General features: G+C 39.7%; 1 protein-coding gene across 3 annotated transcripts in view; it reads right to left on the bottom strand.

Moving 5' to 3' along the window:
- Window positions 1-12,746, bottom strand: part of SPECC1L (sperm antigen with calponin homology and coiled-coil domains 1 like) — a 128,805-nt gene that overhangs the window by 36,547 nt on the left and 79,512 nt on the right. For all 3 annotated transcript variants that reach the window (XM_008069096.2, XM_008069097.2, XM_021718089.1), the window contains one exon: window positions 9,309-9,411. In XM_008069096.2, the coding sequence (XP_008067287.1) occupies window positions 9,309-9,411 (103 nt within the window). The remainder of the gene's footprint in view (window positions 1-9,308; window positions 9,412-12,746) is intronic.

The following is a 12,746-nucleotide window of genomic DNA, read 5'->3' as shown; positions in this document are numbered from 1 at the left end:
TTTTATTGTGCTTCACTTTATTGTGTCTCAAAGATATTTTGGCATTTACAAATTGAAGATTTGTGGCAACCCTGGATTTCGCAAGTTTATGGGTACTATTTTTAAAATAGCATGTGCTTATTTCATGTCTATGTGTCAAATTTTGGTAAGTTGTTACTTCATGTCTTTGTGTCAAGCTTTGGTAATTCTTGTAATATTTCAATTTTTTTTTTTTTTAGTTGGAGTCTTACTCTGTTGCCCAGGCTAGAGTGCAGTGGCATGCTGGGCTCGGGCGATCCTTCTGCCTCAGCGTTTCAAGTAGCTGGAACTAAAGGTGCGCGCAACAATGCATGCTAATCTTTTGATTTAATGTAGAGACGAGCTCTCGCCAAGTTGCTCAGGCTGGTCTCGAACCCATGGGTTCAGGCAATCCTCTTACCTCGGCCTTCCAAAGTGCTGGGATTATAGGCATGAGCCACTGCGCCCAGCCTCAAACTTTTTTTTATTAATATTACACTTTTATGGTAATGTATTACCAGTGACTTTTGATGTTACTATGGTAATTGTTTGGGGGTGCCATGGAACTGTGTCCATATAAGACAGTAAACTTAATCTATAAATGTTGTGCATGTTTTGATTGCGCCACTGACTAGTCATTTGGGCTCTCTTCCTCTCCACAGACCTCCCTATTCCCTGGGACATAACAATATTGAAATTAGGTCAATTAATAATCTTACAATGGTCTCTTAAGTGTTCAAGTGAAAGGAACCATTGCACATCTCTCAGTTTAAATAACAATCTAGAGATGATTAAGTTTATTGAGAAAGGCATGTCAAAAACCAAGACATGCTAAAAGCTCAGCCTCGTGTGCCAGTTACCCAAGTTGTAAATGCAAAAGAAAAGTTCTAGAAGAAAAGTAAAAGTGCTACTCCAGTGAATATATGAATGAGAAGAAAGCGAAACAGCCTTATTGCTGATAAAGAGAAAGTTTTAGTGGTCTTGGCAGAAACCAGTCACAACATTTCTTTAAGACAAAGTCTAATCCAAAGCAAGGCCCTAACTCTCTTTAATTCTGTTTTTTTGTTTTTTGGGGTTTTTTTTGAGTTGAAGTCTCACTCTGTTGCCCAGACTGCAGTGCAGTGTCCGCTCCCGGCCACCACAGCCTTGACCCGCTGGGCTCCGGCGATCCTTCCGCCTCAGCCTTCCGAGTAGCCAGAATTACAGGCGCGCGCTACTACACCCAGCTAATTTTTTGATTTTATTGTAGAGATGAGGTCTCGCCTGCCCAGGGGGGGTCTCAAACCCGTTGGCTCAGGCAATTCACTCACCTCAGCCTCCCAAAGGTGCGGGATTACAGGCTGAGCCACCGAGCCTGGCACTCTCTTTAATTCTATAAGGCTGGAAGAGGTCAGGAAGCTGCAGAAGAAAAGTCTGAAGCTAGCAGAGCTTGATTCACAATGTTTAAAGAAAGAAGTTATCTCCATAACAGAGAAATGTAAGGTGAAGCAGCAAGTGCTGATATAGAAGCTGCAGCAAGTTATCCAGAAGATCTAGCTAAGATCATTGATGAAGGTTGCTACAGTAAACAATTTTCAATTAAATAAAACAATCTATATTAGAAGGTATCCCCTAGGACTTTCATAGCTACAGTGGAGAAGTCAATGCCTGATTTCAAAGCTTCAAGCATAGGCTGACTCACTTGTTATGGTCTAAAGCAGCTAGTGACTTTAAGTTGAAGCCAGTGCTCATTTACCATTCTGAAAATCCTAGGATCCTTAAGAATTAAGCTAAATTTTCTCTGCCTGTGCTCTATAAATGGAACAACAAAGCCTGGATGACAGTGCATCTATTTACAGCATGGTTTACTGAGTTTTTGTGTTTTTTTTGAGTTGGAGTCTCACTCTGTCGCCCAGACTAGGGTACAGCGGCCACTCCTGGCCACTGCAGCCTCGCCTGCTGGGCGCCAGAGATCCTTCCGCCTCAGCCTTCCAAGTAGCTGGAACTACAGGCGCGCGCTACCATGCCCGGCTAATTTTTTGATTTATTGTAGAGATGAGGTCTCGCCAAGTTGCCCAGGCGGGTCTCGGACCCGCGGGCTCAGGCAATCCACTCACCTCAGCCTCCCAAAGGCGCGGGATTACAGGCTGAGCCACTGAGTCCGGCTTACTGAGTATTTTAAGCCCACTGTTGAAATTACTGCTCAGAAAAAAGAATTCTGTTCAAAATATTACTGCTCGCTGACAATGTACCTGGTCACCCAGAGCTCAGACAGAGATGTTAAGGAGTTAAATATTGTTTTCATATCTGCTAATAAAATAACCATTCTGAAGCTCATGGATCTAGAGTAAATCTGACTTTCAGGCCTTATTAAAGAAATACATTTTGTTTGGCTATAGTTGACACAGTGATTCCTTTAGTGGATTTAGGCAAAGTAAACTGAAATATTCTGGAAAAGATTCAGCATTCTAAATGCCATGAAGAACATTTGTGATTCATGGGAAGAGGCCAAAATATCAACATTAACAGAAGTTTGGAAGAAGTCAATTCCAGCCTTCATGGATGACATTGAAGAATTCAGAACTTTAGTGGAGGAAGCCACTGCAGACGTGATGTGATAAAATAACAATAGAATTAGAATTAAAAGTGGAGCCTGAAGATGTGACTGAATTGCTGTAAATGCATTAATGGATGAGGAGTTACTTCTTATGGATGAGCAAATAAAGTGGTTTCTTGAGATGGAATCTACCTCTGATGAAGATGCTGTGAACACTGTTGAGATGACAGCAAAAGATTCAGATTACATAAAGTTAGCTGATAAAGCAGCAGCAGAGTCAGAAAGGACTGACTCCAATTTTGAAAGATGTTCTACTGTTGGTAAAAGTCTATCAAACAGCACTGCATGCCACAGAACAATCTTTTGTGAAAGGAAGAGTCAATAGATAAGGCAAATTTTATTATCTTATTTTAAGAAATTGCCAAAGCCATCTCAGCCTTCAGCAACCACCATCCTGATCAGTCAGCAGTCATCAATCTCAAGCAAGACCCTCCACCAGCAAAAAGATTACAATTTGCTGAAGGCTTGAATGACTTGAAGGTTAGTATTTTTAGTAATAAAGTTTTCTTTTTTTGAGTCAGGGTCTTATTCTGTTACCCAGACTGGAGTGCAATGGCACGAACACAGCTCACTGCAGCTTTGACCTCCCTAGCTCAGGGGATTCTCCTGCCCTGGGCTCCTCAGCAGCTGGGACTACAGGTGCATGCCACTAAACCCAGTTAATTTTTTGACTTGCCCAGGCTGAACTTGAACTCCTGGGCTCAAGCAATCCTCCTTCCTGACTTGGCCTCCCAAAGTGCTGAGATTACAAGCATGAGCCACCATGCTCAGCAGTAAAGTATTTTTTAATTGAGGGAAGTACATTGATTTTTTTTGGGGGGGGGGCATAATGCTATTGAACACTTAATAGACTTCAGTATAGTATGAAAGTAACTTTTATATGCACCAGGAAACAAAATAATTCATGTGACTTGCATTACTGCAATATTTGCTTTATTGGGGTTATTTGGTGCTACACCCACAATATCTCTAAGATGTGCCTGAACACAGTTACAAGGCTGAGTCTTAGGCCAGAGGCTGGGAAGACAAAGACAGACCTTTCTACACAGTCTGACAACTTCAGTATCCTCGTGACACATCCTGTGGGATTTTAAATCACAGAGAAAGTAGATTATAGACACAAAGGCCCAAAATATGCCCTGAAATACAGAAAACACACTATCCTGGATTGAGTTCAAGTCAAGGAAGAACCTAGTTTCATATGCTCCATGGAGGGGAAGGGGGACAATGCATGAGGGATGAAACTTTGTAGGACTGGAGTAGGGGCAAAAACAATTCTGCTGACACTGACTTCTAAGATAACAAACTGACATTCCTTAGATGGAAGGGGTGGAATGAGAAGACAGAGGCATTTGGTGCCAGGGTGACACTGGGGATTCAGAAGAATGAGGTAGAGTGAATAAATACTACTCGGGTTAGACTAACCATAAGGGGCCTTGCTCTTTAAACCAAGGATCTTAGACTTTAGCCAAAGGCAAAGGGGAAACACGAGACAGTTTAAAGAGAAATAACAAGATCATAATTTCAAAATATATAGGCTGCAGGCTATAAGACAGACAAGAAGATGAGAAAATTACATATGTCCATGCAAAAATTTGTACACAAGCATTTACAACAAGCTGTGGATGCTGGCGTGTGCCTGTACTCCTAGCTAACCAGAAGGCTGAGGCAGGAGGGTCACTTGAGCCAGGAAGTTTGAGACCAGCCTGAGCAACACAATGAGACACTGTCTCAAAAAAAAAACAAAGGTTAATAACAGCAATATATATAATAGCCAAAAAAAAAGTGGAAACAACCCAAAACAGAAGAATGGATAAATAAGATGTGGTATCCATACAATCGAATATCATTCAGCCATAAAAAGGAATGAAATACTAATACATGCTATAGCATGGATGAACCATAAAAACATGATACTAAGTGAAAGAAGTAAATTATAAGGATCATATATTGTGTGATTCCATTAATATGAAATGTTCATAATAAGCAAATCAATAGAGACAGAAAGCAGATTAGTGGTTGCCTATGGCAAATAGGGAATGACTACTAATGGGTTTCTTTATGGGAGTAGTGAAAACCTAAAATTGATTGTGGTGATGGCTGCACAACTAATACACTAAAAAAAAAAAGTAAAACACTGAATGTACATTTTAAGTGAATGAATTTTATTTATATGGCATATCTCAATTAAAAAATTCTCTCAATAAAAAAATTAAGTGATTGTACAATATTTGTTTATGCCTGAGATTTCAGTTCTAGATCAATCTTGTAGTCATCAACATTGATGCTCTTGTCATGAATGAAGCAAAGCTGAGATTATTAGTTTCAAATCTGCTTTCATATCTGAGGATGGAAGCCATTTTAAGTTAAAGTTTTGTGTATGGCCTCTTCATTTAGCATAATATTTTCAAGGTTCATCCATGGTGTAGCATCTATCAAAACTTCCAATCCATGAACAAGGAATGTATTTCCACTTTTTTTAGATTTCTAAAAATTTTTTCGGTAGTGTTATGTATTTTTCAGTGTACAAGACCTGTATCTCTTTGGTTAAACTTATTCCTAAATATTTTGCTCTTTTTGATGCTGTCATAAATAGAAGTGATGTTCTAATTTCATTGTTAGTATATAGAGATGCAAGTGATTTTTGTATATTGATCTTGTAACCTGCAACTTTGCTGAATTTGTTTACTAGTTCTAACAGTTTTATGTAAATTCTTTAAGATTTTTTTAGATATAAATCATGTCATCTATGAATAGAAATAATCTGACTACTTATTTTCCAATCTAGTCACCTTTTTATTTTTCTTGCCTAACCGTCCTAGTTAGAATTTCCAGTAAAATGTTGAATTGAAGTGGTGAGAGCAGACATCCTTTCTTGTTTCTGATCTTAAAGCAAAAGTTTTCAGTTTTTACCATTACATGTGATGTTCGTTGTGGGTTTTTCATAGGTGCCTTTTATTAGATTGAGAAAGTTCTCTTCTATTCCTAGTTTGTTGAGCTGTTTTTTTAAAATCATAAATGGGTGTTAGAATTTGCCCAATGTCTTTTCTGCATCTGATAAGATGACCATGTAGTTTGATCCCTTTATTCTAATAACATGGTATACAACATTGACTAATTTTCCTATGTTAAACCAACCTTGCATTCCTGGAATAAATTACACTTGGTTGTGGTGTTTAATCTCATTTATATTGTCATTACTTTGTTGAGAGCTTTTGGATAAGGAATATTAACCTATTTTATTTTACTTCATTTATGTATTTAATAGAGATGGAGTCATGTTGTGCTGCCCAGGCTAGTCTTGAATTCCTGGGCTCAAGTAATCCTCCCACTTTGGCCTCCCACGGTATTGGGATTACAAGCATGAGCCACCATGACCATCCTGTAGTTTTCTTTACTTGTGACTTATTTTCTTTGCTGTCTTTGGTATCAGGGTAATACTGGCCTCATAGAATGAGTCAGGAAGTGACCTTGTCTATAATTTTTGGAAGAGTCTGAGAAGAACTGGTATTAATTCTTTTAAATTCAGACAATTCATCGGTAAACTCATATAGTCTTGGGCTTTTCTTGGATGGAAGTTTTTGGATTACTAACTCAATCTCTTCGGTTGTTATCTCTCTACTTAGATTATTTTTCTTCTTGAGTCCATTTTGATAGCTTGTGTGTTTCTAGGAATTTGTCCATATCATCTACGTTATCTAATTTACCATTTTTTGGTGTTGTTTTGTTTTTGGAGAGACAGGAGTCTCATTATGTTGCCCAGGTTGGTCTCAAACTCTTGGTCTTAAGTGATCCCCTTGACTCAGCCTCCCAAAGTGCTGGGATTACACATGTGAGCCACTGTGCTGGCCTGTTTTCTTCTGTTTTGATCTTTATTATTTCCTTCCTTTTGCTTGTTTTGAATTTAGCTTACTCTTCTTTTTTCTGTCTTCTTATAGTAGAGGTTAGGCTATTGCTTTGAGACCTTTTTTCTTTTTAAAGATAGATATTTACAGCTATACATTTTTCTCTGAGAGCTGCTTTCATGGCCTCCCATAACTTTAAGTATGTTGTGTTTTCATTTTTGTTCTCTTCCCATCCCTTGTTATTAGAAGAATTATTTAGAGTTATGTGGTTTAATTTTCATATATTTGTGAATTTTCCAATTTCCCATTTGCTATGAATTTCTAATTTCATTTCATTGTGATCATAAAAGGTGAAAATAATTTGCAGATTTCAATCTTCTAAAACTTACTGAGACTAGTTTTATGACCTAATATAGCTTATCCAGAAATCTTCTATGTGCACCTGAGAAGAAGATGTATTCTGCTACTATTGGGCAGAGTGTTCTATAAATGTCTTTTAAGTCTAGTTGACATATAGTGTTACTAAAGTCTTCCATTTCCTCACTGACTTTCTGTCTAGTTCTATCTCAATCACTTGCTCTTTTTATTTTATTTTTGCTAAGCTATTTTTTAATTGTAAAATATACACGATAAAATGTAAAATGTATATTTTTAAGTATACAGTTCAGTGATATAAAATACATGCAAATTATTGTTGCTACCATCACCACCATCCATCTCCAGGACTTTTTTATTCTGCAAAATGAAACTATGTACCTGTTAAATAGTAACTTCCCTTTCTCCCTCCCCCAAGCCCTGGCAATCATCATTCTACTCTTTGTCTCTATGAATATTACTATTTGTAGGTATTCCATAATAGTGGATTCCTATAGAATTTATTCTTTTGCATATGGCTTGTTTCACTTAGCACAATGTCTTCAATGTCCATCATGTCAGAATTTCCTTCCTTTTTAAGGAAAGATGATACTCTATTATATGCATATAACACATATTGCTTATTCATTCTGTTAATAGATACTTGGGTTGCTTCTACCGTTTGGTTATTGTGAATAATGCTGCCAAGAACATGAATGTACTTGAAATATCTCCTCAAATCCTACTTTTCTTTTTTTTTATTTTTTTGGAGACAGGGTGTCACTTTGTCACGCAGGCCAGAATGCAGTGACATTCTCATTGCAGCTTTGAACTCCTGGGCTCAAGCAATCCTCCTGCCTCAGCCTCCTCAGTAGCTAGGACTACAGGTGTATATCATCATGCTGGATAATTTTTATATATTTTTTTAGAGACTGGATCTTGCTAAGTTGCCCAAGCTGGTCTCAAACTCCTGGCCTCAAGCAAACCTCTCACTTCAGCCTCTCAAAGTGCTAGGACTATAGGTATGAGCCACTGTGCCTGGCCCCTGCTTTCAATTATTTTGGGTAATATACCCAGAAATGAAGTTGCCAGAGCACATGGTAATTCTGTTTGAGGAACTGCCATACTGTTTTCCATAGCAGTTATACCATGTTATATTCCCCTCAACAATGCATAAGGCTACCCATTACTCCACATCCTTGCCAATACCGCTTTTTAGCTAATGGAAGTTAGAAGATTTTATTGGTAAATCTGCACTAAGAAGTAAGACTTTTCTGCATGTCCATTGTAATACATTTGGCTCGCAAATCCTAAATGAGCTGTAGATCACCACTCAAACTCATATACAAATTTGCCGAAAAGGGATCTGCCAATGGCAGATATTATCTGATGCTCTACTACTTCATTACAACTTGCACAAAAATTGTCTGCAAATGTTGTAGCTAATTCCTTTATGTAATTTTGGTGAGATGAGGGCTGATGAGACCAAAAATATAGAACTTTAATTCCCTTCTTGTATTGTACTCTGTGTATTTGCACCAAAGTATAAAATGCAATCAAGAATACCAGCTGTGAGCTGGGAAGAGTCTCTGTAACTATAAACATGTGAGAACGTTGGAAATCTAAATTGTAATTTTTAGCAGCATAATGGACATATTTTAGAAGTTACTCTTTCATACAGAATTAGTGTCTCCTTTCCAAAGCAATGTTTAACATCACTTAAAAAAAAAACCTGAAGAAAATAGTGAAAGACAGATAGACAAGGGAGAAAATGGTAGGGTATTAAAATAGTCCAGATGTGAAATGACAAGGGCAAATCACAGTGGGAATGGAAAAATGCTAAGAAAAACAACTTAACTAAAAGAGATAATAAACATAATAATGAAACTATTCATCTTAAGTAAAATAAGTATATTCTTCTCTTAGTCTAGATGATACCTCAACAAAAGCATTTAACCTGGACTTTTAAGTAAAAAAGTGCTATAACAGCTGAATAAAAGTATTGGAAAGGTTGGTTACTGTGGAAAAGTAACAAACTTACTTCACCCATGCAGACACTTTTTTTTTTTCTTTTGAGTTGGAGTCTCACTCTGTTGCCCAGGCTGGAGTGCAGTGGCACACTCACAACCACCGCAGCCTCAACCTGCTGGGCTCAGGTGATCCTTCCGCCTCAGCCTTCCAAGTAGCTGGAACTACAAGAGTGCGCCACCATGCCCACCTAATTTTTTTGATTTACTGTAGAGATGAGGTCTCACCAAGTTGCCCAGGCTGGTCTTAAGCCTCTGGGCACAGGTAATCCTCTCACCCGCACCTCCCAAAATGCTGGGATTGCAGGCTTGAGCTACTGCACCCAACCCCCATGTGACACTTAATCAAGTTAAGGTTTAACTTTGAGATTGCATTCTTGAAACATGTATAGAATTCATAATTTATAATGTGAGATAATAGTAAGTCGTGAGACTTTGGCACTTGGTTTTGGCAATTTCTTATGTGGGCCAAAAGAACCATATGATTACCTGATAGCCTTCTGTTTTCTTCTGACACCACTTCAGCAAGGCATTCCTCTTTGATCCTCCATATTCTCTAGCCAATGCTGAAAGAGGATCCTTCCTTTCTTCCCTGAAAATAAGAAACCCAAAGTTGAAATATTTTTTGTTTGAGCACGAGAATAAAAGAACAGTATTAGTTTGTATTTCTGAACAGGATAAATGCACATATGAAGGCCATCCAATGGTAAAACGTCTCTTGATTTTTAGTTTATGGCCCTATAGATTCACCACTGTCAGGAGTTCATTTCTAAAGAGAGGGACTCTACTCATCATCCACATGGAAAGTGGCAAGGAAAAAAAACAACCTAATACTGGCAGCATCTGAAAGTTGTCATGGTTGCCTTTCATTCCATACCTTACCCCTTTCATAATCTTTATGCTTTGGTTTATTTTACTCCTTTTTGTTTCCAACCTTTTACGATCTTTATCATCTCATCATTTTCTAAATCACTTATTGTAAATATACAAGGAAGGTTATGCAAGGTAGAGGATTCTAAGGCATAATTCTTTTTGTTTTTTTTTGAGTTGGAGTCTCACTCTGTCGCCCAGACTGGAGTGCAGTGGCAGCTCCCGGCCACCGCAGCCTCGACCTGCTGGGCTCCGGCGATCCTTCCACCTCAGCCTTCCGAGTAGCTGGAATTACAGGTGTGCGCTACCACGCCTGGCTGATTTTTTTTTATTGTAGAGATGAGGTCTCTCCAAGTTGCCCTGGCGGGTCACGAACCCGCGGGCTCAGGCAATCCACTCACCTCAGCCTCCCAAAGGTGTGGGATTACAGACTGAGCCACCGAGCCCGGCTCTAAGGCATAATTCTTGCCTTCAAGGAGCTTAGAATTTGGGGAAGCAGATGAGACAGACAAAAGATGGCAATAACCATTAAAAACATTTACAGTTTCCATGAAGTGTCTCAGATGTGTGTAGTGCTATGCTGTATATTCTTTTTTTTTTTTTTGGAGTTGAAGTCTCACTCTGTTTCTCAGGATAGAGTGCAGTGGCATGCTCACAGCCACCACAGACTCAACCTACTGGACTCAGGCGATCCTTCCACCTCAGCCTTCCAAGTAGCTGGGGAACCACACGCAAGTGCCATCACACCTGGCTAATTTTTTGATTTATTGTAGAGACGAGGTCTCACCAAGTTGCCCAGGCTGGTCTTGAACCCCCGGGTTCAGTCAGTCCTCTCGCCTTGGTCTCCCAAAGTGCTGGGATTACAGGTGTGAGCCACTGCACCCAGTTAGTTGTATACTCCTTATTGACTGCAGGCAGTTAGAATTTTGCCTTGTATATACAATGGGATTTTTCTTTAAACTCACTCACTCATTCAGTGCCTCCTTGCAGAGCACCACTGTGCCAGATAATATGCAAATGCTAGGCAACTGAGGGTAAGCAACATAGCGTCCCTGCCCCTCAAGAAACTTCAGAGTTTACTATATGATGGACACAGTACAGAAGTTTGCAGGGGGTTGGGAGGAATACAACAGCTATCATAACTCATTTTTAAAATTCTATGTGGGTACTTTATGGCACTATCAACCACTTTGTAGGCAGAATAAATATCTTGCCCCAGACCAGATATTAAGTCAAAAAAGGTTTTTGCAATCACCTCTGGTGATGGGGCAGAGAAGGATTACAACCCTACTCATTCTGCACCAAATTCCTCCTTTTGGTAGCTACTTTGGAAGTGGAACAGAACACTAAAGAATACTTGGAGGAAAAAAGTGCTTTATAATATGACCTGCTGCTTGACAAATAGTCTGTTCTTAAAAGGTTGGTCTATTTTTGGCTAGGCACAATGGCACACATCTGTAATCCTAGTACTTTGGGAGGCTGAGGCAAGAGCCTCAGCTGAGGCCAGGAGTTTGAGACCAGCCTAGGCAAAATATTGTGAGACCCCCAACTCTTTAAAAAAAAAAGGTCGGGCTCGGTGGCTCAGCCTGCAATCCCAGCACTTTGGGAGGCCAAGGCAAGTGGATTGCCTGAGCCCACAGGCTCAAGACCCACCCGGGCAACTTGGCGAAACCTCATCTCTACAATAAATCAAAAACTAGCCAGGCATGGTAGCACGCGCCTGTAGTTCTGGCTACTTGGAAGGCTGAGGTGGAAGGATTGCCAGAGTCTAGCAGGTTGAGGCAGCGGTGGCCAGGAGTGTTCCACTGCACTCCAGTCTGGGCTAAAGAGTGAGACCCTAACTCAAAAAAAAAAGAGCCTGGCATGCTGTCTTAGTCCCAGCTACTTAGGAGGCTGAGGCAGTAGGATCAATTGAGCTCAGAATTTTGAGGCTGCAATGCGCTATTATTGTGCCGCTGTACTCCAGCCTGGGTGACAGAACAAAACCCTCATCAAAAAAAAAAGGTATTTTTTTAGTGATTATAAGCAGACTGGAAACTCTGGTCCCATACCCTATAAACTTAGTAACCTAGTAAATGTCCTATAGGTTCACATGTTACAAGCAGGTTAGAATTCCTTAGTACAGTTATTCTGTCAGTATTCACCCTTTAAAGTACGCTACAAAATCAGAGAACACTTAGAACTGATGCTTTTCCAACTGAGAGGGGCACTAAAAAAGTGTCAATTTTTATTTACTTTAGAACAAAAAGCAAAATAGCAACTTATTTTCAATGTGCAGTTAGACTGCTACCTTGAAGAAATATACTTTTATTTTTGTGTGCCAGTCCTCACATTCCTGCTTTGGTTTCAAGGATTCAATGAAGTTTGTTATTAACATCACTAAACATAGATAGGGAAAGGGAATGAAGGTAGAGTTATGTGAATGGACGCAAAAAGGAAAGCCAAAAACAACAACAATATTTGCTGTGCTCAACATAAAAGTCACTCTTACAATGAGAGTGAAAGGTTTACTCTTGTTCACACAGAGTCCATTTTGTTATAAAAACAGTTTTCAAAGCATCAGAGTAGAGCAAACTCTGTGGACACAATGAAAAGCTACAGAAAAGAGTCCCAGGGCTACAGGGCTCTCTCTTAAAACTTTTTCATTCTGAGATGAGGAATTGTGGCCAAGAGATGCCTTCCTAAGGATCACAGCCCTATGTAGGAAGAGTGGGTGCCCTGTCTCCTAAGCCTGTACCTTTTGCACAGGAACGATGCAGAGAGTCCATTACTAGGACACTGAGACGAGTATTGACGTCCCATCCCTGTATAATAAAGGTGGCCTGAGTTAGTCTCCTCACTGGACTCTCTACTTGCTCCCATGGTGTACTGCTTACAGGAGGACCACTATTATAAGAGGTTGCCCCCCTCAGAGGTAGGGCTTCAAAAGTAAGTTCATAATTTGAGTTTGAAAAGTCAAGTATTGCTGGGCTCAGTGGCTCAGCCTGTAATCCTGCGCCTTTGGGAGGCTGAGGTGAGTGGATTGCCTGAGCCCGCGGGTTCGAGACCTGCCTGGGC

This window comes from Carlito syrichta, unplaced genomic scaffold (assembly GCF_000164805.1).
Source record: "Carlito syrichta isolate Samal-C Ts95f unplaced genomic scaffold, Tarsius_syrichta-2.0.1 Scaffold311810, whole genome shotgun sequence".
Taxonomy (NCBI): Eukaryota; Metazoa; Chordata; class Mammalia; order Primates; family Tarsiidae; genus Carlito; species Carlito syrichta.
Note: the sequence above shows the minus strand (reverse complement) of the source record. Positions and strands in the feature narration are given on the sequence as shown.